General features: G+C 45.1%; 1 protein-coding gene across 1 annotated transcript; it reads right to left on the reverse strand.

Annotated features, from left to right (window-relative positions):
* Positions 1-301: 301 nt before the first annotated feature.
* Positions 302-27,152, reverse strand: LOC145798030 (uncharacterized). Its single transcript, XM_082885479.1, has 4 exons — positions 26,748-27,152; positions 26,564-26,662; positions 26,179-26,355; positions 302-325 (listed from the first exon to the last, which is right to left on the reverse strand). The coding sequence occupies exons 1-4, from the start codon at positions 27,150-27,152 to the stop codon at positions 302-304; spliced, it is 705 nt and encodes a 234-aa protein (XP_082741605.1).

Here is a 27,152-nt window from a genome sequence, read left to right on the forward strand (position 1 = left end):
GATCATGTTCTCAAAAGGGTTGAACCCATCAACAGCCAATCCTAGCCTCAGATTTTGAGGCTCCAGGGAAAACTTAGGATATTGCACATCAAATTCCTTCCACTCATCACTATCGGCGAGATGCCTCAATACTCTGTCATCTACACATTTGTCCTTGTGCCATCTCATGTCTTCAGCAATCCTTCCTTGACATGTACAATCTTTTCAACCTTGGTGTCAATGGGAAGTACCGCAACACCTTAAGGGGAATCTTCTGACCCCTATCATGATTGATCTTGTATTTGGATGCCTTACCTTTTGGTCATTTATCCAACCTTGCATTTTCCTTCCAAAAGAGTACACAATCATTTATACAAGCATCAATTAACTCGTATGACAAGCCCAAATCACGAAGTATTTCTTAGCTTCATAAAATGACTTTGGAGCCAAATTATCTTTCGGTAAAAGTTTTGTTAAAAACTCCAACAATGTGTCAACTAACTTATTACTCCAATGGTTTGTTACCTTCATATTAAGCAGCTCAATGACAAACTTCAACAGAGTGTAATTTGTGCAACCTAAGTACACCTCACATTTGGCATCATCCAATAGTTTATCAAACGTCTGTACTTCCTCATTCTGGGGTGCATCGTTTGGTTCTCCTCTTATTCAATCTTCCACTAAGGTATCAATACCCCCTAAAACCTGATCTTCATCAATTGCCATTTCATGGTGAGCCTTATTTGATACACGGGGTTCCCTATGCTCATGCCAAATATTGTACATTTCCATAATCCCATATTGAAGCAAATGAATTTGCACATTTCAAAGATTTTAGGAATAATAGTTCACATAGTTCAGACATGGGCACAAAATTTTACCTTCGTGGTCAACAAATGCCATTGCAAATTTAATAAATGATGTCACCCCATCAATATATGGTTGACTCATCCTTCCATCAAGCGTCTTACCCAATGCAATCCAACTCTTGTCCATGTCTAATTAGAGATGAAAGATCAAGATTTTTAATTTGTCTATGTCATGAAATGCATCATGTGTACTATTAACCTATTCCATTTAGGAATGCACAATATGTATCATACAAAGAAAATCATATGACTTCATCAATCTCTAATAAAAATCCAGAGTATCTCTCCTTAGTTCTCCAAGTATATAACATAGATTGAGATAGAACAGAAAACACTATATGTGTAGATGTCCCCGAACGTCCCGGGACAAATCCCGTTTTGTTCATTGGGCTCACTACAGCTCAGACTCAAATGTCACGATTCTGAATCTAATCTCGCAAAGTGCAATGCAAGATCGATAAATCACCAAAGAGTCCAAATCCGGCAAATTGTTTTGAAAAATTGATTTTTAAAAAGAAGTGCCAAACATGGACTGCTTTGCCAGATACAGAGTCACCACCTAAATATTTTATTTTGGGAGAATTTAGGAAGCCCTGACTCGTGCCTAAGGCCACGTGTCCGTCATCACCAAAGTTGCCTCGGCTCAGGAACTTGGGTACGATTGAGGAAGGTCATGCAATGAGCACCCCCGCTCGCCCGATCAAAGATCGGCCACTACTAAACATGATATCTTGTTTTTGAAAACACATGCATTCTTATTCCAGTTTATTAGCCTAGAATTACTATGTGATGCGCACAGCGAAACAAGTATAGACTAGATCGCCTGAGTTGGAATAAAACATTTCATATTTGTTTGTTTGAAAATGGTTTGATGGTACTACTCGCAAGTAGGCTAAGACGTGGATTTTGCCACCCTCAAGTGGGCTTAGAAAACATGGTGATTTGTCACTCTCAAGTGGGCTTAAAACTCGCAATCAATGAATTGTTCCAATTCAAGCAATCCAACCTTCACCCATAGGCATTCAGGAAGTTATATCACATAGCAATTAGCCTCATGGCAAGCATGCTATCATGGCAATCACTCACACACATGCAAGGATGCTAAAGCATAAACACTTACTGAGTACTCCGAGCCAAAACAGAAACTAGTTAGCAATCAATGCATGATCCTAGTTCATGTTAAGAATGCCTAATGCAACACATACAAAATGCAACTAAGATAGGCTCGGCCATTCTAAAATGGCATATGAGATGCTATAGATAACATGTATTCAATTCAGAATTGAAATACAATGCAGTTAGTATGATGCGCCGAGCCCGGTGCATGCAAGACAAATGAATGAATGCGAACATGTGAAGCATAAGGATGCTAATTGAAACATGCCCTAAAACTAACCATCGTAAGCTGGTAAATAAAATGGAGAAAGACGTGGGGTTGGAAGACATGCATCACACACACGCACACTTATTACAACAGTTGGCCCTCTCGACGGAGGGTCCAAATAAATAATACAACACCAACTAGCTAATCTAAGCTAATCTAATTAAGTTAGTTATTACACAATCAAAATGAATAATCAATTACAGTTAATTATTACACAACTCTAATTAATTAGCAAATTAACTAAGTAAGCAATTAAACTAGCATGCAAACTACATGAATGTGGACTGCCTTAGCTCTGCCTTAAATGATAAAGGATGCATACATGCTCGAGTCGCCTTGTCGGGAAATTCAATGCGATGCCCCGGCTTGCCTTTGTTTGCAATTGATTTCAGAAATTTGCACAAAGCTCCAGAGAGATGAAACTCTACCTCAGGAATCTGTGGGAGGGCTAACAACCAGCTGTTGGACTTGGAGACCACCTGCCGACCACTTTTGTGGTGAAAAACCAGAAAAAGTGGTCGGCCAGCCACAAAACCTGGTCGGCCGACCAGTTTCCTCTCCTGGATTCTGGTTTTCTGCGACAAAGGGAAAGAGAGAGGCGCGACAAAGTGTTTGCAACATATGTGTGCATGACCACTCTCCCCGTCATTGCATAAGCTCTAGGGAGTGTAGTCCTCGATCTTTGGGCCACCAATCACGCATTTGGATGCATGATGACCGAGGAGCCAAATTGCACGACTCAATGTGAAATGAATGCACACACAAGCACCTAAAGCCAACAACTCTGTCATGGATGGTCAAGAGTGTTGGTGACCGGGAATCGAGGCACGTTTCATCACTTTGAGTACGAAACATCCCTTGTTTCCTGTGTTTGGACTAACTCCTATTCCAAACACAATGCAACGAACATGGCATGCACAATGCGACTTTAAGTATGCAACCTAAATGCTATGCAACTAAGTGATGCAAACATGCAAAGGATGACATGCAAACATGTAACTAGCATACACAATGCTATGAACTAACATACACAATGAAATGAACAAGGCATACACAATGCAATGATCAATCATGCAACAATGTGGCATACTCAATGCTATGGAATACAATGGCATACTCATTGCAAAAATGGACTTAAACCAAAATGAATGGGCCTCAGCCACACCCAAATCAGTGGCCAATGATGATGAAATCAAGGCACCAAAACATATGCAAGCATGCAAGAAGCAAAGGGCCCAAAGCCTAGGGCACAAGATACAACTGTATGAAAACATGGGAAGGATGGAATATGGCATACAACAACACATGTTCCAACTCTGAAATGACATACAAAATGGTCCCAAATCATGCAAACAACTGGTGTTATGCATGTTGAATGGCTTAAATACCGAAACTGGTGAAGTGCATTACACTAGAGGTATGCAAAGCAATGCCCAAATGAACAAACCAACCCCAAACAGTCCCTATGCAGGCCCGAAACAGTGGCAAAATGGACTAAGATGATGGCTTGAAATATACAAAAATGGAGCTCATGCAATGGCCCATAAATGAGGAATACAAACACAACTCTCAAATGCATTTAAAGAGTGGAAAACATGGGAACATGGCATAAGTATAGGCTCTGAAATAACATACTCAATGATGCCAAGACATGGAAACACCTCAAGTTAAGCATGCAAGGGGCTCCAAAACTCAAGGCTAGGCAAGGATATTACACTACAAGTATGCAAGGCAAGCATCATTCTACCAAGAGGCCTCAAAACAGAGCTAATGCAGCCCAAAATATGAACAAAATCATATTGAAGTATGGCCAAAATATGCTAGAATCAATGGCCAAAACAACATGCAATGTAAGCTAGTGAGCATGGTTTACACTACAAGCATGTGAAGCATTCAAGAGGCCACTAAACCAGCCAAAGACAGAGCTATGATATGCCAAATAATGACCAAAAATCCACTAAAATATGACCAATACATGCAAGAATGACATGCTCTTTTGATAAGCTATGAAGAGGATTATTCTACACATGCAAGAGGCAAACATGAGGTGACCAAACCAGCCCTAGACAGAGTCTAGGCAAGTCCTCAAAGTCACTGAAAATGGCCTGAAACAAGGCTAGGAAGTATGAAAATATAGACTCCTTGGAAAGGCCAAATATGCAAACAAACAAGGCCAAAAGAGAGAGGGTCACCCCTCTCTGATTTTGGCCCTCAAAACAGCATGCCAACCACTGAAAATCCATTGGATTTCAGTGGCTAAAAGGCCAAGCAAAGGCCAACACAAAGGCCTTAAGGCATGGCTCAGAACAAGACTAAATGAAGCATGCAAGAGGGTAAATAACCTCCAACAGGAAAATTGCCTTAAACAAACATGAATAATGCTTAAAAATAAAGCTTTCTTTTAGTTGACAACAAACCTCAAATAAGCATGCAAATGAGGCTAAGAGAAGGATCAAAATAATGCTTAAAAAGGGAGAAAATGAGTTACCCTTGAAGCTCAACAAAGACAGCAACTTCTGGACCAAAAAATAGCTCCTTAACCTATGAAAATGACCTCCAAGAACCTTACGTTGATGGTGGAAGTGTTAGGCTATGAGGTGTGGTGCAAAAGGGTCAAGAACAATATACTTCCTAAGCCTAAATATAGAGACAAAGAGAGAGATATGTGTATGTGCCTTAACCAAAATCTAAACCCTCACCAAAGAGGGGGAGGCCTTCCTCTATAGACAAAGGAGGCCAAAGCTTCTCAAAGAAGCTAAAAAACAAGGCCAAAGATCCTCCATACACGTGTATGGAGGATGTAGTCTTTGCCTTCCAGCGGGCACAGGTGGTAACAACTCACAGAGACAAAACTGAAGGGAGCAGGCCGACCAGTTAAGGTGGTCGGCCGACCACTTTCCCTGGTCGGCCGACCAGGGTGAGTGGTCTCCCTCATGGAAAAGTGGTCGGCCAGCCTATTTGATGGTCTCCCAACTGAATGCAAGCTAGTGGTATGGTGCGAGACCAGTAAATGTGGCTCAAAAATCAAGGAGACCAATTTCCCGACAAGAAAATCAGCTGGCGGAGAGAGAAGTGGTCTCTAAGAGAAAAGGTGATCTCCCACCCTTGTACCACCTCCCAAACAAGGAAAACAAGGTCCATGCCAAAAATGAACCAACACGGATGCAAAACGAGAGTTCGGAGGGCAAAGCGCGCGGCTAGGTGCCCTGAAAACTGGCTGTTGAGCACCAAAAGTGGCGTGCGACCACAAAAGTGGTCTCCCGGGCCACAGTGTTCCTCTAAACAGAGGAAACATGGTATGCTCCAAAAATCAGGGCAAAAGGAGAATGTTAAGCAGTCCCGAGCCGAGGCACACGGCCGACGGCCTCGAAAATCGGAAACTAGTCTCCAAATAGGAATAGTGGCCTACGACCACGAAAAGTAGTCTGCGACCACTGAGAGATGGTCTACAAGCCCTCTCCCTCCCTTCGGGAAGAGAAAACAAGACCTAGCCTGCAAACCGAGTCAAAACACAAAAAGTTCCGAGGCTCGGAGGCAAGGTTTTCAGCCGAGAACTCCGAAACCTCTGGACAAGCACAACATGCACCATCATCGAGCGCTCAGTCGATGATGTCTGAGTCTTAAGGTCGGTCAAAAATGGGGTGTCTACAATATGTAACGAAAACTATATGTATAGACAACAAAACATGCTACCAACTTTTTTTTATAAAAAAGATTCAAATTAGAATTTACATATTAGTAGGCAAGTCACACATGCATGGTATGACTTAAATTTGGAAGAAACCCCAATTGGCTTACAACTTTTAACAAACACCTCAGATGCACACAATCAAAGGGAACATTCTTGGCTTAAGAGAGAGAAGGAAAGAGGGTTTGTTTGTGTGCCTAGGGGGGAAATAGAACTATTCCATCCAAGAAAAAAAATTACTTAATGCAATGATACAAGATAAAGAATAAGAACAATTCACATCACACCCAAAAGTAGCAAATATAAGAAGACACCCAAACCGGCCATTATTATTCTTCTATATCTCCCTCTTTGCAAACACCCATTGCAATTATAATTCCTACATTGCAGAAGAATACCATAAACCTAGTAAGTTCATTGAATGAGATAAAAAATAACTAACTCCAATTCCCATTCGTCCAAAAAAAAAAAGTAAATAAATAAGGATAGAGAAACAACAGCAAATAAGAACGATAAATAGTGACAGGGAGAGAGTATAAAACTAACCTATGAGTTTCTTTCTTTTATTTTTTTGTATGCGACTTCACTTTTACTTGTATTTTAACTAGGGAGCTTCGTGATTTACATGTTGAAAGCTATCCAAAAATTGGATCTTTAAATTATCATGAAATCTAGAAATGGTTTGCTTTGAAATTTGTTCTTAGATTTTATTTTATTCATAATGAGAAATCAATAGCTTAGTTTATTTAACAGAGAACATAGAAAATCCAAGAACTGCAGACCCATTAGAACAACATACTAATAATGAAAACAAAATGAAAATGTCAGAGAAAAAAAATTAAATGCTACAAAGGGTTCATTATAGCAATCCGGGCTTAGACCTGGTCCATTTATTGCTTATGAATCCAGGAAACCATATTCATGATGGTCGTTCTTTTCTCTTCGTATTTGGTTTTGGCTTAGGGGGTCGACACCTCCCTTGTTAGGGTCAACGCTGCCTTCTTATCTTTGTTTTGTTAAGCTCCAAGGTTGACACCAGTGTTGGAAGGGTGGACACCATCTTGCTGCTATGTTCTTGGAATAGCTACTAAAATTTAAGGTCAACACCAGCCTTAGTGGTGTTGACACTTGTCTCTTGTTATTGGCCTTAAGGGTCGACAACAGTCTGGGAAGGGTCAACCCTTGTATACAACAAAATCTGGGTTTGGTTGCCGAAATTTAGTGTCGACACCTCTGGTCCAAGGGTCGACGCCTTGTCTGCTGCAAGCATTGTCATTTCCTCCTGAAAGGTTGACACCACCTACACAAGGGTCAACCCCTGCGAGTTTTTTTTTTTTTTTTTTTTTCAGATTTTAGTTCGGTTTTGGGCCCTACTTCTTGGGGATTTTGATTTGTTCTTTTGGGTTGACTTTGGGACCTTATTCCACTTTAACCTAGCACTATAAATAGGGCCCTCACTTACCCTTTTCTTCACTTTTTCTTTTATTTTCCCTCTCTAAACTGTGAGTCCCTCTTTTCTCTCTCTAACTCACTTTTTCGCTCAAAGATCTTTAGATCTACTCACTTGGAAGCATCTCCTCACCTTGCTCCTTTGAGATTAAGTGTAGAGCTTATTGAGGGCTTCATTTTAATCGGAGCAAATCATCATTTCGTCTCCGTCGACTTTTTGGGCTTTCTTCCTTCTTCCTCTTCTAAGTTTGAGGTAAGGATTCTCCGCACCATCTTATGAATTTTAACTTAGCTATTTGTTATTTTTAAAACAATAGTGTTTTTGGAGATTTTAGACAAATCTAGGATTTTGGTTGGAAATCAAAAAGTGGGGTTTTCAAATGGTTTGTTGGAAATGCTTGTAGAAAGGTGTTTATTGTTGATCTATGATGAAGTGATGGGTTTTCACCTTTGGAAATGATTTGTAAAGAAAAAGGAAATTTTGCCCTAGAAATATCAAATGTTGATCTTGTAAAGATAATGGAAATGATGTTGGGTTTTAGGTAATTGAAATGATATCTTTCCTTACTCAAAATTGATTTTGAAAGAAAACAAAGTTTTTCTCTAAAACCATGGGTTTGGCATGTGTTGGAAAAATATTGAAGAATGATGTTGGTTTTGTAATATCACTCACATCTTGATGATGGTGGAGTTGGATATGTTATATTACTCACATCTTGGAAATGATAATAATGTATACTGTTATTGAAATTTTTTATTTATTAGAGATATCTGTTTTGGGCTATCAGTGGAGGATATCTATGATTGTTCTATTTATCCGCCCTAGTACTTCACCTTGGGGAGCACCGGCTCTTTTTGCCAAAAAAGAAGATGGCGCGTTGCAACTTTGTATCGATTACTGGAAGTTGAACTGGGCAACTAACAAGTACCCAATGCCTTGTATAGATGATTTGTTTGATCAGCTGAAGGAGTCTTGTTGCTTTTCTAAGATAGACCTGAGATCGGCTTATTACTAGTTGAGAGTAAGGGTAGAGGATATCTAGAAAATGGCATTTCGTATGCAGTATGGCCATTATGAGTTTCTAGTGATGCCCTTTGGGCTAACAAATGCACTAGCCATGTTTATGGATTTGATGAACTAGATCTTCCGTGAGTTCCTAGACCATTTTGTGGTTATCTTTGTTGATGACATCTTGATTTACTCACCCTCTGAGGAGGAGCACGACGAACACTTGCGAGTGGTGCTTGAATTGTTTAGAGCCCACAAATTGTATGCTAAGTTTGGGAAATATGAATTCTAGTTGAGAGAGTTTATGTTCTTAGGCCATGTGGTATCCGGGGAAGGGATGCCTGTAGATTCATTCAAGATAGAGGCAGTGCAAGATTGGGAATAACCTAATAATGCTTTTGAGATCCATAGTTTCTAGGGGTTGGCTTGGTATCACCGTCAGTTTGTGAAAGATTTCTCTAGATTAGCTTCACCGTTAACTAGATTGACAAGGAAAGGAATTAAGTTTGTGTGAAGTGAAACTTGTGAGAAGTTTTTTCAAGAGCTTAAGGTTAGACTTACCACTGCTCTAATATTGATTATTCCGGAGAGAGGCTGTAGACACCCCATTTTTGACCGACCTTAAGACTCAGACGTCACTGATTGAGCGCTTAGTGATGTTGCATAATGTGCTCGTTCAGAAGTTTCAGAGTTGCGGCCGTGAGCCCTGCCTCCGGACTTCCGAACCCTCTTTTATGCTTTGCCTCGGTTTGCGAACCAGGCTCGATTTTCTTTGTTTCTTTTCCTGAGGGGAGGGAGAGGTCCCGTAGACCATCTCTAAGTGGCCGTGGGCTACATTTGGTGGCCGTAGGCCATTTTTCCCATTTCGGAGTCCGGTTTCCGGTTTTCGGAGCCGTCAGGCCGTGTGCCTCGGTTCGGGACCGCCTAACCATCTCCGTTTGCTCTGATTTTTGGCATACTTCCTATTTTCTCCCTTTTGAGGGACACTGGGGTCTGAGAAACCCACTTCGTGGCTGAATGCCACTTTCGGTGCTTAACAGCCCATTTTCGGGACCCCGAACTGCGTGTTTTGGCCCCCGAACATTCATTTTGCAACGGTTTTCGTTCATTTTTGGCAAGTACCTCTGTTTTATCACTAAGAAGGTCACTGAAGGGTGGGAGGCCAGTAATTGTTGCAGCAACCAGTTATACATCCTCCGACGCCCTCCGGCGCCCGTTTTTCGCACTTCCGGGCTAATGTTGAACACCTTGGGGTCACATTCTTGAAGTTTGAACCACATATTTGTGATGTACACACTTGGGAGGACCCTAAAAAATGGTGGCTGGCCAGTAATTCAATTTGACCCTTTTGAACCCCTCCTTCCAGGCTAATGTTGAACACCTTGGGGCCATTTTCTTCAAACCCAAACCACATATTTGTGATGTACACACTTGGGAGAACACTAAAAAATGGTGGCCGACCAGTAATTCCATTTGACCCTTTTGAACCCCTCTTTTCCGGGCTAATGTTGAACCCCTTGGACCCACATTCTTGAACTTTGAACCACATATTTGTGATGTACACACATGGGAGGACCCTAAAAAATGGTGGCCGGCCACTAAATCTGCTTGACCCTTTTGACCCCTAACCGGCCGGCTAGGGGGTGTGGCCGGCCGGCCACCTACAGCAAAAGTAACTAGCCGGCCGAGTTCCTTGCACTGTTCACTTTACAGCTGTATAGCTTTATCCCCCAGAAAATATCAATATCCGGGGGATATTTTGTGGGGGAAAGTTGCCCTCCTTTTCCCCCACCTTTACACCCCCTTTTTGGCCCTTATAACCAGCAAGCTATATCACATTCAAGGGTTGGAAAATTTGTTCTTCAAGTCTCAAGAGCCATATCTCCCTCCATCCTTCTCATTTTCCGAAAAAACCTTAAGTCCTATACCTTGTGTTCTTCATCACCACCAAGCTCTACCATCACCACTTCATTTCCAGCAACAAGGAGAGCTTCTCAAAGGCTAAAGGAGCTGCAAATTGGTCCAAGAAGCAACAAAAGCTTTGGTCTTCAAGGGTAAGTGACATTTCTCCTCTTTTGACCCTTTTTCTTGATCCATTTGTAAGCCCTATATTCTTTTCGTTTCAAGCTCCGGCCCTAACTGAAAGCGGCCCTCTTTTGAGCTCATCTTCACTTTTCATTAAGGGCTCAACCCTGTTTGAGCCCTCCATGATGCACTTGCTTCATTGATCCTCTTATATGTCATAACCTTGCATGCTATTTTTGGCCCATGAGTAATCTGTTTTTGAGCATGTTGTAAACTTATATTAGGCTTATTTTGAGCCCCTCTTCAACATTGAAGAAGGGCTCAACACCATTTGGGACTTCCATGTTGTACTTACCTTTATACTCCCCTTTTGGTCCTATTTTTGCATGCAATGGCAGCCTACCATGCTTTTGTTTTTGGCCATTTTACAGTTCTGAAAAAGTGCTTATTTTGGTCCATTCTTCATGTTTCATTTAGGTCCTTTCATGGTTTGGGACCTCCATATGCCACTTCATGTTATATCTCTCTTTTATTCCCCATTCTTGCATGTTTTGTTAGCCTACCATGCTTTTGTTTTTGGCCATTTTACAGGCCTAGAGATGGCCTTAGTTTGGCCTATACTTCATGTTTCATTAACATTTTTTTTCTGTTTGGTGATTATTTTGTATACTTCATGTTATAGCACCTTTTGAGCCTCAATCTTGTGCCCTTTTTTTAGCATGTTTGTATATTGATTTGAGGTTTTCCATATACTGTAAACATTCATATTTTTGGTCCCTCTTCAATATTGTAGAAGGAAATTTTTCAGTTTGGATTTTTCTTATATCACTTGCTTCATTACCCCTCTCTTGGCCCCTATTCTTGCATGCCATTTTTTCCCTACCTATGCTTGCTGTTTGGCCATGTTTATAACTGTGAAAGTGCCCTTTTTGGGACTGCCTAGCTTCTGTCTTTGCATTACATGTCCATATTGTGCATGTTTGGCATAGCTATAGGCCATTTTGGGTGCCTAAATTCGCATTTCGGGACAATTTCATGCATTTAGTGTCATTTCGCCTCATTTCGGGACTGCTTTCCCCCATATTTTAGTGCTGAAATTCTATTAGAATGATTGCTTTCCATTTCATGTCATCACATCGCATTCTATCATCGCCTCGGTTTGCGTGCCCGTGTGCACGCATTTCGAGGCACTTCATTTTCATCTACCGGCATCCTATGTGAGTGTGGCTGAGGCTCTCTCATGTTGGTATAAGCCCATATCACATTTCCATGCCATTGCATTGCATATGCCATTGCCTCGGTTTGCGTGCCCGTGTGCACGCATTTCGAGGCACTTCATTTTCATCTATCGGCCTCTTATGTGAGTGTGGCTGAGGCTCTCTCATGTTAGTATAAGTCCATGTTGCATCCCATATCACATTTCCATGCCATTGCATTGCATATGCCATTGCCTCGGTTTGCGTGCCCGTGTGCACGCATTTCGAGGCACTTCATTTTCATCTATCGGCCTCTTATGTGAGTGTGGCTGAGGCTCTCTCATGTTAGTATAAGTCCATGTTGCATTCTATATGCCATTGTCTCGGTTTGCGTGCCCGTGTGCACGCATTTCGAGACACTTCATTTTCATTCATCGGCCTCTTATGTGAGTGTGGCTAAGGCTCTCTCATGTTAGTGTAAGTCCATGTTGCATTCTATATGCCATTCCATGCCATTTGCATTGCGTATGCCATTGTCTCGGTTTGCGTGCCCGTGTGCACGCATTTCGAGGCACTTCATTTTCATTCATCGGCCTCTTATGTGAGTGTGGCTGAGGCTCTCTCATGTTAGTATAAGTCCATGTCGCATTCTATATGCCATTTCTATGCCATTGCATTGCGTATACCATTGCCTCGGTTTGCGTGCCCGTGTGCACGTATTTCGAGGCACTTCATTTTCATCCATCGGCATCCTATGTGAGTGTGGCTGAGGCTCTCCCATATTGGTATAAGCCCATATCATATTTCCATGTCATTTACATTGCATATGCCATTGCCTCGGTTTGCGTGCCCGTGTGCACGCATTTCGAGGCATCTCTTTTTTACAGCATAGTGCATACTAGGTTGTATCTTAGATCGCATTCTGTCATTTTCTCAGTTTGCGTGCCTGTGTGCACGCATTTCGAGACATCTCATTTTCATAGCATAGTGCATTCTAGGTTGTATCTTAGTTGCATTCATGCATATCATGCATATTGCATCGTGTTCGGGATAGGAGTTAGCCTGGGCACGGGAAACGAGATGCGTTTCGTACTCCGAGTGACGGAACGCGTCTCAATTCCCCAGTCACCGACACTCCGGATTATCCATGATGGAGTTAGGTTTTAGCTGTGTTTTTATGTGCATTCATCCTATATTGAATTGTGCATTTCGACTCCTCGGCCATCATGCCTCGGTATGCGTGATTGGTGGCACGAGGATCGAGGCATGCATATATTTAAGAAATACATTGCTATGCCCCTTTCCTGCTCTCTGTTGCAGTAAAATGAAGAATCAGCAACTTTTCGGAGCTCGGCACGCTTTCCAAGAATAACTGCTAAACAGAGGCTAATTGGGGCATCCCGGTGGATTTCCGCGCGAGACAACCCGGACATGCATCATCCATCAGAAGCAAGGCAGTCCCTGGCTTGCATGCCAGTTTTATTAAGCTTTCTTAGTTAATTCATTAATTAATTAGGAATTTGTATATTATTCGGACTGTAATATTCGGGACTGTACTATTCTTTCATTTGGGACTGTATATTTATTCGGACCCTCTGCGCGAGGGCACAACTGTAATAAGTGTGCGTGTGTGTGTTGTATGTCTTCCAACCCCACGTCTTTCTCCCTTTTATTTATCCGCTTTTGATGGTTAGATTAGGGCATGTTTAAATTAGCAAACAGTATGACAGCATGTTTGCATCATTCATCTGTATTGCATGCACCGGGCTCGGCGCATCATACTAACTGCATTGTACTTTCAATTCCAAATTGAATACATGATAGTTGTAGCATTCCATATGCCATGTTTAGAGTAGCTGAGCCTGCTATAGTTGCATTTTTGCATGTGTTGCATTAGGCATTTCTGTATACTTAGGATTCATGCATGAGTTCTAATGAGTTTCTGTTTTGGCTAGGAGTACTCGGTGAGTTTTATGCTTTAGCATCCTTGCATGCGTGTGAGTGACTGCCATGATAGCATGCTTACCATGAGGCTATGTGCTTATGTGATATCACTGCCTGAATGCCTGTGGGTGAAGGTCGGGTTGTTTAAATTGGAACAAATCATTGACTGTGAGTTTTAAGCCCACTAGATAGTGGCAAAATCACATTTTTCTAAGCCCACCTGAGGGTGGCAAATCCACGTCTTAGCCTACTTGCGAGTAGCATCATCAAACCATTTTCAAATAAACAAGCATGAAATGTTTTGTTCCAATTCGGGCAACCCGGTCTATACTTATATACTGTGTGCATCACATAGTAACCTAGGCTAATAACCGGAATAAGAACACACAAAGTTTTCAAAAATAAATATCATGGTTAGTAGAGGCCGGTCTCTGACCGGGCGAGCGGGGGTGCTCACGAAGTGACCTTCCCCAATCGTACCCAAGTTCCCGAGCCGAGGCAACTTTGGTGATGACGGACACGTGGCCTTTGGCACCGAGTCAGGGTTTCCTAAATTTCCCATTAAAAAACATTTAGGTGGCGACTCTGTATCTGGCAAAGCAGTCCATGTTTGGCACTTCTTTCAAAAAATCTGTTTTTTCTCAAAACGATTTGCCGGATTTGGACTCTTTGGTTCAGACTTAGAACCGTGACTACAAAATCGAGTCCGAGCTGTAGCGAGGTCCCCCGCGGGCTTGTTACAGTTTCTGGCGACTCTGCTGGGGATTTAGAGAACTTGACTCGAACTCATGATATCTGTTTTTTACTACACTTGTGTGTTTCTTTGCATTGCATTTGCATTGGTGCGCCTAGGACACCGTGTTTGCCATCTGCTATTCCTGAACGGTTTGCCGGAGGCTTGTCTTGTCAAGGCATGACCATAAGGCTGACCGGTTGTGGGCTCTGCCAGTATGGGAACACAAACCCCGGTTTTACCGGGGCACCCTCTTTGACCTTTCGACCTAGTGCATATTCGGATCCATAGTGACCATTCCAAATTAGGACAGGTTGCTTACCCGTTTATAAGTTGTTTGAAACCGTTCTGTGCGTAGTGAAACCCTAGTTCCTGACAAAATAGGACAGGGAAACCCTACCCCAACATAGGGGTGTTTTGGCTCTCACTTATCTGTTATGTGCTTTAGAGTGCGTCTCTACAAGAATGCATGTATCAGTATATGAGTTTGGGTATCAGGCCTGCGGGCATCAGTTCAGTATTGTCAGTATCAGGCCTGCGGGCATCAGTTCAGTATATGAGTTTGGGTATCAAGCCTGCGGGCATCAGTTCAGTATTGTCAGTATCAGGCCTGCGGGCATCAGTTCAGTATTATGGGTATCAGGCCTGCGGGCATCAGCCAGTATTTGAGAATCAGCTATCTGCGGGTATCAGATTCTGTTTTAGGAGACAGTGATACAGGGATAATAATCAGTGTTTGAGGACAGTGTGTATTCAGCTTATCAACTGTGTGTTGTTATGCCCGACTGTGTGTCATGCATTTTATTTCAAGCTGTTATGCTGTCCGTTTATCTGTTTATTTATTTCCTTTTCGCTTTATTTATCTTTTGCTAGGTCAGTTCTAGCACAATTGCTTCCAACCCAGCAGGCATTCCCCAAGCACTTTGGACACGAGGTCGTCGACTCCATCGATCTGAGGATCTAATCGACGGACAGCCAGTGTTCCATTCTCTACCCCCTGTTACCAGAAGAAAGCAGAAAAAGCGCAGTGTATCTGAACAGAGATCACCAGAACAGTGGTTTCCCCCATCAGTGGACAGTCGGATTGAGATCCCCATTGAGACAGATCTGCCAGTAGTTCAGATAGATCAAAACAGTATGACGGCACCAACAGGAGTTGAGGAAATGATGTGCCAAATGCAGGAAACCATGCGGGCCATGCAGCAAGATGTCGTTCGCCGGGATGAACTCGCTAAGAAACAAGCTGAGATTATGACCCAACAGGCTGAGCTGATTACCAGGCTGCAACAACAGAATACAGCATCTGCTTCACAACAAATTCCTCCTCCGGCGAGGGCTCCAATACCTGAGCAGACACCTGTTGTTCAGAACGCTCCTCCAAACACTCAGAATACTGTGCCGACTATCCAGAATCTGCAAGAGGACACAAATCTTCCAACGGGGCCAGCTCCGCCCCCGCTTCCGCCACAATTGTCCAAGGTCCATACATCCAATCACCCGGACTCTCCCTTCGAGGTCGAGGTTGATCATACAGCTCTGAAATTGAGCAAACTGGAGAAGCTCTTCAAGAAATCCCAAGGGGTCAAGGCTATGCCGGATATCGAAGATGGATATACCAAGGAGGCCGTAACACTCCCCGATAGGTTCAAAATTCCACCGCTTTGACGGGTCCGGCGACCCCATGGTCCATCTCCGACTGTTTGCAGACATCTTGCGGCCAATGGGCCTAACACGACCACAGAAGCTTTCACTATTCGGCCGAACCCTGTCGGGTGTGGCCGCCCATTGGTACGCAAAGTTACAAGATGAAGTGAAGAAGAATTGGGATGAAATGGCTGAGGCCTTTGTCGCGCAATATTCATACAACACTCAGATCGAGATCACAACCCGTGATCTTGAAACGACAAGGCAAGAGCCCAAGGAAACTTTCTCGGACTTTGTGATCCGATGGAGGGCAAAGGCGTCAATGATGACTTTAAGGCCCACGGACAAAGATCAAATCCGGATGATTGTGCGCAATCTCCACCCAAAGTTGATGCAGAGAATGATTGTAGTCCCCTTCCCTACTTTCGCAGATTTACATGAGATGGGGGTGCAAATCGAAGATGCAATGAAACAGGGTCTGTTTGACCACGACAGAGAACAACCGAGGAGGACGTTCAACCGTAACAACAATGCGGGCCCGAGTGGCGCTGCAAATACAAGAGCCTCGGAAGTTAGTATGGTCACCACCACTCCCCCTCCCCCTCCAAGGCCCATGGCTGCCACACCCTTCTCCGGCGCGTCCGGAAGCAACACACAAACCAACAGATTCCAACCGCGAGGCCAAAGAACCTTTACCCCACTATATATGCCCCTGACCAAAGTTCTGGGAATATTGATCAGAAAAAATCATTTGAAACCCCTGGAGCCAAAGCCATTACCAAATCCACTCCCCCCCTCTTATGACCCAGCAAAATACTGTGCGTACCACCAACAACACGGTCATGACACTGACCGCTGTTACAGATTGCGTCATGAGATCCAGGATCTTATTGACAAACAGGTGATCGCGCCTCCTGATAAACCCAATGTCACAACCAACCCTCTCCCACCACATAACCAACCTCCCCCTCCCAACAGAATTAATTTTATCCAGACTGGGGTCGCATCTTACGATCCTAGCATCTATATTACGCCCACCCACCTACCCAAGCCGGAGGTGCTCCTCCCCAACTGCACTGACTTCTTGTGCATGGTGGACATCTCCAAAACCCAACCAGAACCGATGGTGGTGACCGTCGAAGACGGGGCAGGGCAGATTTTGGGAGAGAATGAGATTGTTGAATCTGAGACTGGACAGAGTTTTGCTAGGGGAGCCTATGATCCAAGCAAGTACATCCTATCAACGAGCCGAATTGGGCTAGGTATAGAATTTCCAGAGGCAGGAGAGCTATGCATGATCCGGGGGGATGGATCTGGGCTATGGGCAGATGATCTGACAGCCGTAGAGGAGGACTTTGCCAACCTGCAATTTTTCGATGACCAGGAACTGGGGGATGCATCAATCAACTGGTATGATTATGAGGGATCAGCGGAGGCCACTGGATGGCTCGAGGATCAACCAGATGCAGTGGGGGAAGCCCAACCAGAACAGAGCCCGGCAGGGGCGGAAGTATCAGTTGTGGCCGGAACGGCCGAAAGTCAAGTTGTATCGCCGGAGAGCGCCGGTGCTAAGAATTCCGCTCGGGACATGGGCATTATGGATATGGGAATTGTTGAACAAACAGCTGTACTGATGCAGCTGGAACGAGAAAAGTTTGAGGAGGCTGAGAGAATTAGGAAAGCTAAAGGCCCTGAGGGGACTGAAAGTGCTGTGTGCACGAAGATAGAGAATGCTGCGAGCATGTTGACAGGGAATACTGCAAGTGCAACTAAACCGGAGCCAGACAGGTGTCTGTTGGCTGCCGATGGAATGTGGTGGGAAGACGATGACTTATGTCTTGCCCACACGGATGAAGACTGGGGAAATAATCAACCGGATGACACTTGGTACCTCGATGAGGTTGACCATATGACGAGAAGTGGGCGGTACTTTAAACCCCCACACCTGGACCAACCCGAGGCATCCGGGAAGGATAGAGAAGCGGAGAAACAGAAGGAGAAGCAGATTGAAGATGAAGCTGTGCTGAAACAGTTAAAAAAGATACAAGCAGACATCTCCATCTGGGGATTGCTAATGGCATCACGAGTACATAGAGAAGCCGTCCTATCTGCTATGGACAAGTCCAAACTCTCCATAGACACCACGCCTGAACAGCTGGTTGGGCTGGTTTTTTTGGGAGGAGGTTCCCCGGCATTAACCTTTTCGGACAAGGAACTACCGCCTGAGGGCACAAATCATAACAAACCTCTCTATATTTCTGTGGAATGTAGAGATAAGTGGATACCGGTGGTACTTGTTGATGCCGGGTCTGCGATTAATGTCTGCCCGACCAGAACGGCATATGCAATCGGGTTGAAGCTCGTGGACTTCGTCCCAACTACCCAAGTGATCAGAGCATACGACAATACCAGCAGAGAAGTGATGGGGACTGTTAAAATTCAAACCAAGGTTGGTCCAGGACAACACAGCATCGAATTTCATATCTTGGACGTTCCCGCAACCTTTAACCTACTTTTGGGGCGACCGTGGTTGCACCAGGTCAAAGCAGTCTCTTCCACTCTACATCAGATGCTAAAATACCCTCACGGGAAAGGGGTAGCGATCGTTTTTGGGAATTCATCAATCCATCCGCCGCCGGAAGTGTCCACACCTGTCTTGGAGATCGAGCACGGCACGGAGGATGTGTTTTTGTCGGGGTTCACTTTGGCCGAGGCTCAAGTGGTGCAGAATGTCATGGCTGTGAATGAGGGTATGTACGTTAGTGCTCAATCTATCTACCTCATGAACAAGCTAAAACATACTCCCGGGATGGGATTAGGGAGAAGTGGCCGGAAGGGCATCTCAGTGTTGGCCGAAGTGCCACACAACCCTCACGCCTTTGGACTGGGTTATCTGCCCACCAAAGAAGACTGGGTGAGGAAAGGGAAAGAAATGGCCGGAAGGGCCAGAGCAAAGAAGGCCGGGAAGCCATTTGAGTTAATGCATAGGCCCATCTGGGGTACCCTAAACAGACGCTTCGTCCGGGAGGGGGAAGATTTTCCATTCTGCGGCTTCCCGGAGCCATGGCTAAACGCGGGGGGGAAGCGCGTGCCTGGTTTTGAAATCTTCTTCGACATACAATTATCTGGGGATGACGTTGCCGAAGCGCAAAAAGACCCACCAACTGAGGTTGAGCAGTGTAGAACAGTGGATCCTGAGAGCACAGAGCTTGAAATGGGGGTAGCACTGGCGAGTCTACTATCAGATCCTCCGATCGACCAAGAGTGCTTGGGGGATAACTCTTCGGTTTCTATGATTGGAGATGAAATAGCTGCGGGCTTTCCAGCGCCGATCTTGGATGCATCTATCGCACCTTCTCTCATCTGGCAATATGAAGAAGGCTTTTTATCTAGCAGTTCCGGGTCAGGTAGTGAGCCGGAATCTGATTCTACCGAATCTTGTGCGTCAGAATCAGATTCCAGCTCGACTGAGTCTGAGTCCGGTATTCCTGGGGGTGATAACCCGGATGCCACAGTCCTGTCTAGGTCGTCATTTTCATTTTCTTTTGAGTCTATTGTAACAGAGGAATCTGACGGCTTGGAAATATTTAATGAGAATGATGTGGATGTGGTTTCTGAGTATTTTTCTGTGCCTTTGATTTATTGCTTAAATCAGGATTTTCAAAATTTTGATGAAAACAACGAGGGAGAAATTCCCCCAGTTTTGCAACGATTAATTGATCAAGAGCAGGAAAGATTTGTTAAACCTTTAATGGATGAAATCACTACTGTGAATGTTGGTACTGAGAAGGACCCGCGGCTGGTCCAGATCGGGTCCACGTTGTCTTCGGAGGAGCGCGAGCGCTTAGTCGCTTTATTAAAAGATTTCAAAGATGTTTTCGCGTGGTCCTACGAAGACATGCCTGGAATCGATCCTGAGATTGTACAGCACCGGATCCCTCTTGATCCCGAGGCCCGCCCTGTCAAACAGAAACTCAGAAGGATCCGCCCGGACTGGGCTCTCAAAATTAAGGAAGAGGTCACCAAGCAAATTGACGCAGGGTTCCTGCTGGTATTTGAATACCCAACTTGGTTGGCCAACATTGTTCCGGTGCCAAAGAAGGATGGCAGAATTCGGGTCTGTGTAGACTTCAGAGATTTGAACAGGGCCAGTCCGAAAGACGACTTTCCCTTGCCACACATTGATGAATTGGTGGATTTCACGGCAGGACACGCTTTGCTTTCGTTTATGGATGGTTTCTCAGGCTATAATCAGATAGTAATGGCACCCGAAGACCGGGAGAAGACTGCGTTCACTACCCCGTGGGGTACATATTGTTATAGAGTGATGCCATTCGGGTTGAAAAATGCTGGAGCTACGTATCAACGGGCAGCAACTACAATATTGCATGATATGATCCATAAAGAGGTCGAGGTGTATGTGGACGACATGATTGTCAAGTCCAAAGAAAGAGAGGGCCACTACACCACCTTACAAAAATTCTTTCAAAGGATCAAAGAGTTTCGGCTGCGACTGAATCCCCAGAAGTGCATGTTTGGTGTTACAGCAGGGAAGATGCTAGGGTTTCTGATAACACAAAGGGGCATCGAGGTCGACCCTTCCAAAATCAAGGCCATCTTAGAAATGCCACCACCAAGGATTGAAAAGGAGGTGCGAGGCTTTCTGGGTAAAGTGCAATTCATAAGACGGTTTATTTCTAAATTAACCTTGACTTGTGAACCACTTTTTGGTCTCCTGAAGAAAGGAAAGAAATTCCAATGGGACGGCCGATGTCAAGCAGCTTTTGAGCAGATCAAAGAATATCTACAGAACCCGCCCGTGTTGTCACCACCAGAGCCGGGGAGACCGTTGATATTGTACCTTTCGGTAACTGAGACTACCATGGGCTGCATGCTCGCGCAAGAGTCAGAAGACAAAGTGGAAAGAGCCATCTACTATCTGAGCAAAAAGATGCTGGATTACGAGACCCGCTATACACCGCTGGAGAAGGCTTGTTTGGCCTTGGTATGGGCAACCAGGAAGCTGCGGCACTACCTGTTAGCTCACTCTGTAATGTTGGTTTCACGATTGGATCCCATCAAATATCTCTTCGAGAAACCAACACTTATGGGTAGGCTAGCCCGTTGGCTGCTGTTGCTCTCCGAATTTGATTTAAAGTATGTAACGCGCAAGTCAGTAAAAGGGAGAGCGGTAGCGGAGTTCCTTGCCGACCACCCGGTTGAGGGGGATGAAGCGGTTGAGTATCTATTCCCGGATGAAGCCATTCTGCACGTCGAAGATGAAACTTGGACGATGTACTTTGACGGAGCGTCAAACCAGTATGGGTATGGGATAGGGGTGTTGCTGATAGCGCCTGACGATTTTCGTATCCCTTTAGCATTCAAGCTCCGGTTCAAAGTCTCGAACAATGAGGCAGAGTATGAGGCATGTATTGCTGGCCTGGAAGCAGCCCTAGAACTAAGGGCAAGACGGTTGGACGTCATTGGGGACTCGAACCTTGTTGTGTCTCAAGCAAAAGGAGATTGGAAAGTCAAGGAGGAAAGGATGATAATTTACCACCAAACCTTGGATTTGTTAATTCCTCGGTTTGAGAAGCTAAATTTCACCCACCTCGTAAGAGAGAACAACAGGTTCGCAGATTCACTAGCAACTCTATCTTCTATGATAGACATCCCGTCCGGAGTCCGGATGCGTCCAGTCATTATTGATCAAAATTTTGCGCCAGCATACGAGTCGATTTCTGCCATAGATGAGGTTCAAGACGGCAACCCCTGGTATTACGACATCTGGAACTTCTTGGAAAAGGAGACATATCCACTAGGGGCAAATGCCAAGGATAAGAGGGCCATCAGAAGAATGGCTGCTCAGTTCATTATCTACGGGGGTAAGCTGTACAAAAGGGGTCATCTGGGAATGCATAAGCTCTGTGTAGAAGCTGAAGAGTCGAAACGCCTGATGGAAGCCATCCATGGGGGGGAGTGCGGTGCACACATGAATGGAGTAATGCTAGCCAAAAAGATCCTCAGACAGGGCTACTACTGGTCAACCATGGAGGAGGATTGTATTAGTTTTGTTCGGCGATGCCACAAGTGTCAAATTCATGCAAACCGCATGAACATCTCGCTGTCAAAGCTGTACAACATGACTTCACCATGGCCTTTTTCAGTTTGGGGAATTGATGTGATCGGAGCTGTTACCCCGAAGGGGTCAAACGGGCATGAGTTTATCCTAGTAGCGATAGATTATTTCACAAAGTGGGTCGAGGCCCAATCATACGCGGTGTTGAAAGCGTCGCACGTCGCAAAGTTCATCAGAAACAACATCATCTGTCGCTACGGGGTGCCAAACGAGATAATTTCAGATAATGGTTCCCACTTCAAGAAAGAAGTGATAGACTTGTTGGAAAAATACAATGTGGCTTTCCATAAGTCATTTACATACCGGCCGCAGACCAACGGAGCGGTTGAGGCCGCCAACAAGAATATCAAGCATATACTGCAGAAGATGGTGGGAACCTATCGGGATTGGCCAGACAAGCTGCCATTTGCTCTGTGGGGCTACAGGACTTCAATCAGAACTTCTACTGGAGCAACTCCATATTCATTGGTCTATGGAATGGAGGCCGTTCTACCCATCGAGATTGAGGTTCCGTCGTTACGAGTATTGGCTGAGTGACAAATAGCCGAAGCAGATTGGCAGCAGAGCAGATTTGAAGAACTCATGCTCTTTGATGAAAGAAGACTGAAAGCACTGTACCACATCCAAGGCTATCAACGTAGAATTGCCCGGGCTTTCAACAAGAAGGTTAAGTCCAGGAATCTGAAAGAAGGAGATTTGGTGCTCAAAGACAACCGAGCTCCCATCCACGACCCAAGGGGCAAGTTCAAACCCAATTGGACTGGTCCTTACATCATCAAAGCTATCTGGTCAGGTGGAGCTGTGGTTCTGATGGATCTAGATGGCTTGGAGTTCTCACAACCGATCAATATGGACAAGTTGAAGAAATACTATCCTTGAGAGGCTCGCTAGGCCGAAAACCCGAAAGGGCGACCTAGGCAAAAGTCAGAGCACAAAGAAATTAGAAAAAATAAAAACTAAGCTCGCAAGGTTGGAAAACCGCAAAGGGCGGCCTTGGCAAAAGTTAGAGCGCAAAAGGAGAGTGAAAATACTCGAGTGAACCTCGGCCTGAACTACGTAAGGCTTGATTCCCATCTTTGGGATACGTAGGCAACTTCACCTTGAAGTTCAGCCGTAAACTTTTCCCCGATCAACTCTGTCCATTTTGATTGTTTCAGTCATCTTTATCCATCAGCATTTATCGTGATCTCCGGTACAATGCTGTTCAGACTAGGGGCAACTTTCCGTTGCCGCGACAGTGCAAAGTTACTCAGACTAGGGGCAACTTTCCGTTGCTATGAAGTGCTGCATTGTTCTTCAGACTAGGGGCAACTTTCCATTGCCGCGACAGTGCAAAGTTACTCAGACTAGGGGCAACTTTCCGTTGCTATGAAGTGCCGCATTGTTCTTCAGACTAGGGGCAACTTTCCAGTCGCAGGGATCTGGGGTTGTGCATCTCAGTGACAGATCTTCGGCGTGTCCAGTTCTGATCCACAACGAAAATAGTTTTGAAAAGTTTTAATAAAAGTTGACTTTGTTCAAATCAATCTTTTTACGACTAAGACCATTTTTGGACCAAAAGCGGAAAATTTTCAGTGCCACAACTTTCAATTTCATTGATTTCAAAACTGAGTTCTCCTGCTCTTGCATTACAATCGAGGTTGCTTTTTTTAGTACATTCATAAAGAAAACTTGAAAACACTAATAAAGCAATAAACTTGGGGCATAGTTGAATCAAGTATCTCTGCGTCCCCTCCCAGAGCTGGACGAAGCATCTGATGCCAAGCTAGGCCCAACCTGTGCCTCCTCATTGAGCCAATCCAAGCACTCATCGGACAAAGTGCAACTGAAAGTAGAAGCAGGGGCCAGGAGCTCTCTAGTCCTCCATGCTGTGGCATATCGGGCAAGGTGTGCACCCCGGATCGGGAAAGCGGCTGGGTACTCAATCCCCTCCGGTGGGCAAGTCTGATCATGACCAAACTGACGCAAGAACCGGAACGGAAAATAGAATACGCAGTGGGTTAGACCAATCAATTGGATCCCAATCAGCCGAGACATACTATAGCTCATTGCCGGGAGGTTGAGCCAAGGACAACGCCAAGCAATGCCGTCTGCAGACAAGTTGCACATCCAATCGAACCACCACCTTTCGTCAAGAGCATTGACTAGGCGCTGTCGAAAGAAGTAGCCTCGAGCTGAATAAGCTGGGCAAGAGTCCACAACCTGCAACTTATCCATTAACCATACCTAGGGGAGGGATGGAAAATGAGAGAATAAAGAACAGAGAGATGTACGATGAGAGAAAAGTAAGACAAGGGTTTTGTGAGAAAAACCGAGCCTGAGGGTCGAGTGATGTGAGCAAATATATATGTGAGGTCGGGTGGGAAACATTACCTGCAGCAGCAGTGGACTCCCGGCAAACCTAGTCGCCTCCCGGCGATAAACAGAATCTAAGCCCATCAGTGTCTCGGCCAAGGTCATGGCAATACAGCTCTTCCCTTCTCTCAAGCCTTGGGCGACTTCAATCAGGCGAATGCTAGCCCCGCCGAAGCCCGAGGAAAGCAGAAAGTGAGACAACAAACATAAGCAGAGGGCGTGTTGCCGGAAACCCTGCCAATAATGGTTGCTGCGGTCACCAGCGTCGGAAAAATGATGGATCAAGCCGAGGATGTCCAGTTCCCCACTGCAGATCAGAGATCGAGCGTCATGCGCCATGAGCCCACACATTCGCCCTAAAGCCTGAGCATGGCCAAAACGGAGCTGGGGCAAGATCACTTCAGAGCATTCAGACTCCATCAAAACCTGAAAATCTTCGAAAGTGGGACACATCTCTTGGCCGCCAAAGCTAAAAACGTGCGTCACTGGGTTCCAGAACCTTGCCGCGGCATGGAGAAAAGGGAGATGCAGTGGAGTACGGCTCAGCGTGAATAGTGCATTCAAACCGAAACCCCGGAAGTTCAGCTTTTCCGAACCATCTAGAGAAGAGATCCAAGATGTGAGATTTTCCGCGAGAAACGCCTCCATCTTTGTCTAAAACTAAGATGAAATGAATGTTCCCGAAGTTGAGGCTTTTATAGAAGGAAAAACACTATTCACGGGGACACGTGTCAAAAACCAGCTGGCTGCAGGACTAAGTGGCCGGCCGGCCACTTTTTTTGGCTGGCCAGCCATTTACTTTTTACAAAAATGGCCGGCCAGCTGTCTCTCTCCACAAAATTGGCCGGCCGGCTCCCAAAGGTGGCCGGCAATGCTGCAGTGTATCCCTTTGGCCCTGTTTTACCCTTCGAGGGAAAATTCCAAGCATTTCCGTGCAACGGGAGAGTCAAAGGCCTTCATTTCCCTCTGTTTCGGATGCGTCCCGGTGCCCAGATCGTCAGAAGTACACTCTGTTGTTGCCAAGTTTTGTTTATCGAGTTGTTGTTTTGATTATCGAGTTGTTGTTTTGCTTATCGAGTTGTTTGTCGAGCGGACGTGTTTCGTGTTTTCGAGTCATTACGCTCTGTTTAAGCAATCTTTGTTTAAAGTCTTGTTTATTTGCGTTGTCAACGTTGTTGCATTTTGCTTATCGAGTTGTAAACTTCCTAAGGTTCTGTTATATCTTAGTAAGTTGAGTTGCTTAGTTTGTTGCGTCGGTTCACTACCTGACTTGGTGATTACATAATGCACATTTCCATTCAATTTTATTTTTGTGCAAAATAAAATGATGCGATACGATGCTAAAGTTTAAAATACAAACACCTTTTCAAAAGCTATTTCATTCCATCATGCTTTACAACGAACAAAGGTACAAGTTTTACAAAAAATAAAACTGCCTAACAATGTGCAAAGTGCTACAAACTACTAGCAGAAAGAAAAATAAAGCAGGAAATAGCAGCATCAATGACCTCGGGAGCGGGAACGAGAAGCACTCCTCATCCTCTTCTGCGGGACAACCTCTGCACCATCATCATCATCTGAGTCGGAGCTGTCATCCTCAGGATCCCCCTCAGCCTCGCCTCTGTTCCCCGAACCAAGACCGGAGCCCCCCTCCTCAGCAGATGTCTCTGACTGACGGTCGGTAGCCTCCTCCTCCTCCTCCTCAGCATCCTCCTCATCCTCATCAGGCTCCACCTCTACAATGTGAGCCCTGCGTCTGCGGACAGGCCCTCCTCGAGCTCCTCGAAAAGGCCTAGATGGCCCAGCTCCTCGGAAAGGCCGGGATGGCCCCGCCCCCTGAAAAGGCTCGGGTGACCCAACTCCCTGAAAAGGCCCAGATGGCCCAGCTCCCCAAGGAGGCCCAGGTGGCCTGGCCTGCGGCTGACCGGACCATGAAGGCATCTGAAAACAAAAAGTTCAATTCAAATACATCAGTCCAAATATATACATCAAATGCAGTTACAAGCAAAGGCTACGTGAAGTGGGTGCATGTAAATACAGTGTACAAGTGGGGTGTGTGTCACATGTGCTCTACACAAGTAGTCTATCGATGCAGTAGAAATCAGCATGTCATCAGAAGTATGATAAATGCCAGAAAACTGAAGGGTACCTGAATGCCCGCGACAGACAACTGTGCCTCCCTACGCAGGACCATGCCCTCGAGTGTGGCCACCAGTCCAACCACCTCCTCCATGTACCCTCGCGATGGCTGCAAATATGAGCTCATAATCATCAATGAACAAAAGAATGTCTAAACATCTGAATGATGAATGAAAAAAAACAGTGGAGCATACCAGCTGTGAGTCAGGATCAATGGCGTATCGATCACTGGGCATCGGAGGCTCTAGCGGGATCGGGGTCGGAGAGATAGCCCCATACTGCCACGCCATCAACTCAGTCGGCATATCTGGCCATCCAGGATGAGGATAAGTAGACAGAACCGGAGGAACCGGTCTACCCCCACCTCTAGATGTACCAGCCCTACTAGTAGAAGGGGCGTCTGCAGCCCGAGCCCGGGCCTGGCCCGAGGATGACATACCGGCAGGCCTCGTCATCGGGGTGCGAGCTCCCGTCAATGGAGGCATCAAATATATGTGACGGTAAGTGGCGTAGTCCCCCTCCTCAAGATATAATAAAGCATCGCTACCCAGCATAGCGCCGACTACCTCCGAGTAAGAGAGCCTGTCAGCAGTCCGCAT

Source organism: Camellia sinensis, chromosome 8, assembly GCF_055761805.1.
Source record: "Camellia sinensis isolate YWXY chromosome 8, ASM5576180v1, whole genome shotgun sequence".
Classification (NCBI taxonomy): Eukaryota; Viridiplantae; Streptophyta; class Magnoliopsida; order Ericales; family Theaceae; genus Camellia; species Camellia sinensis.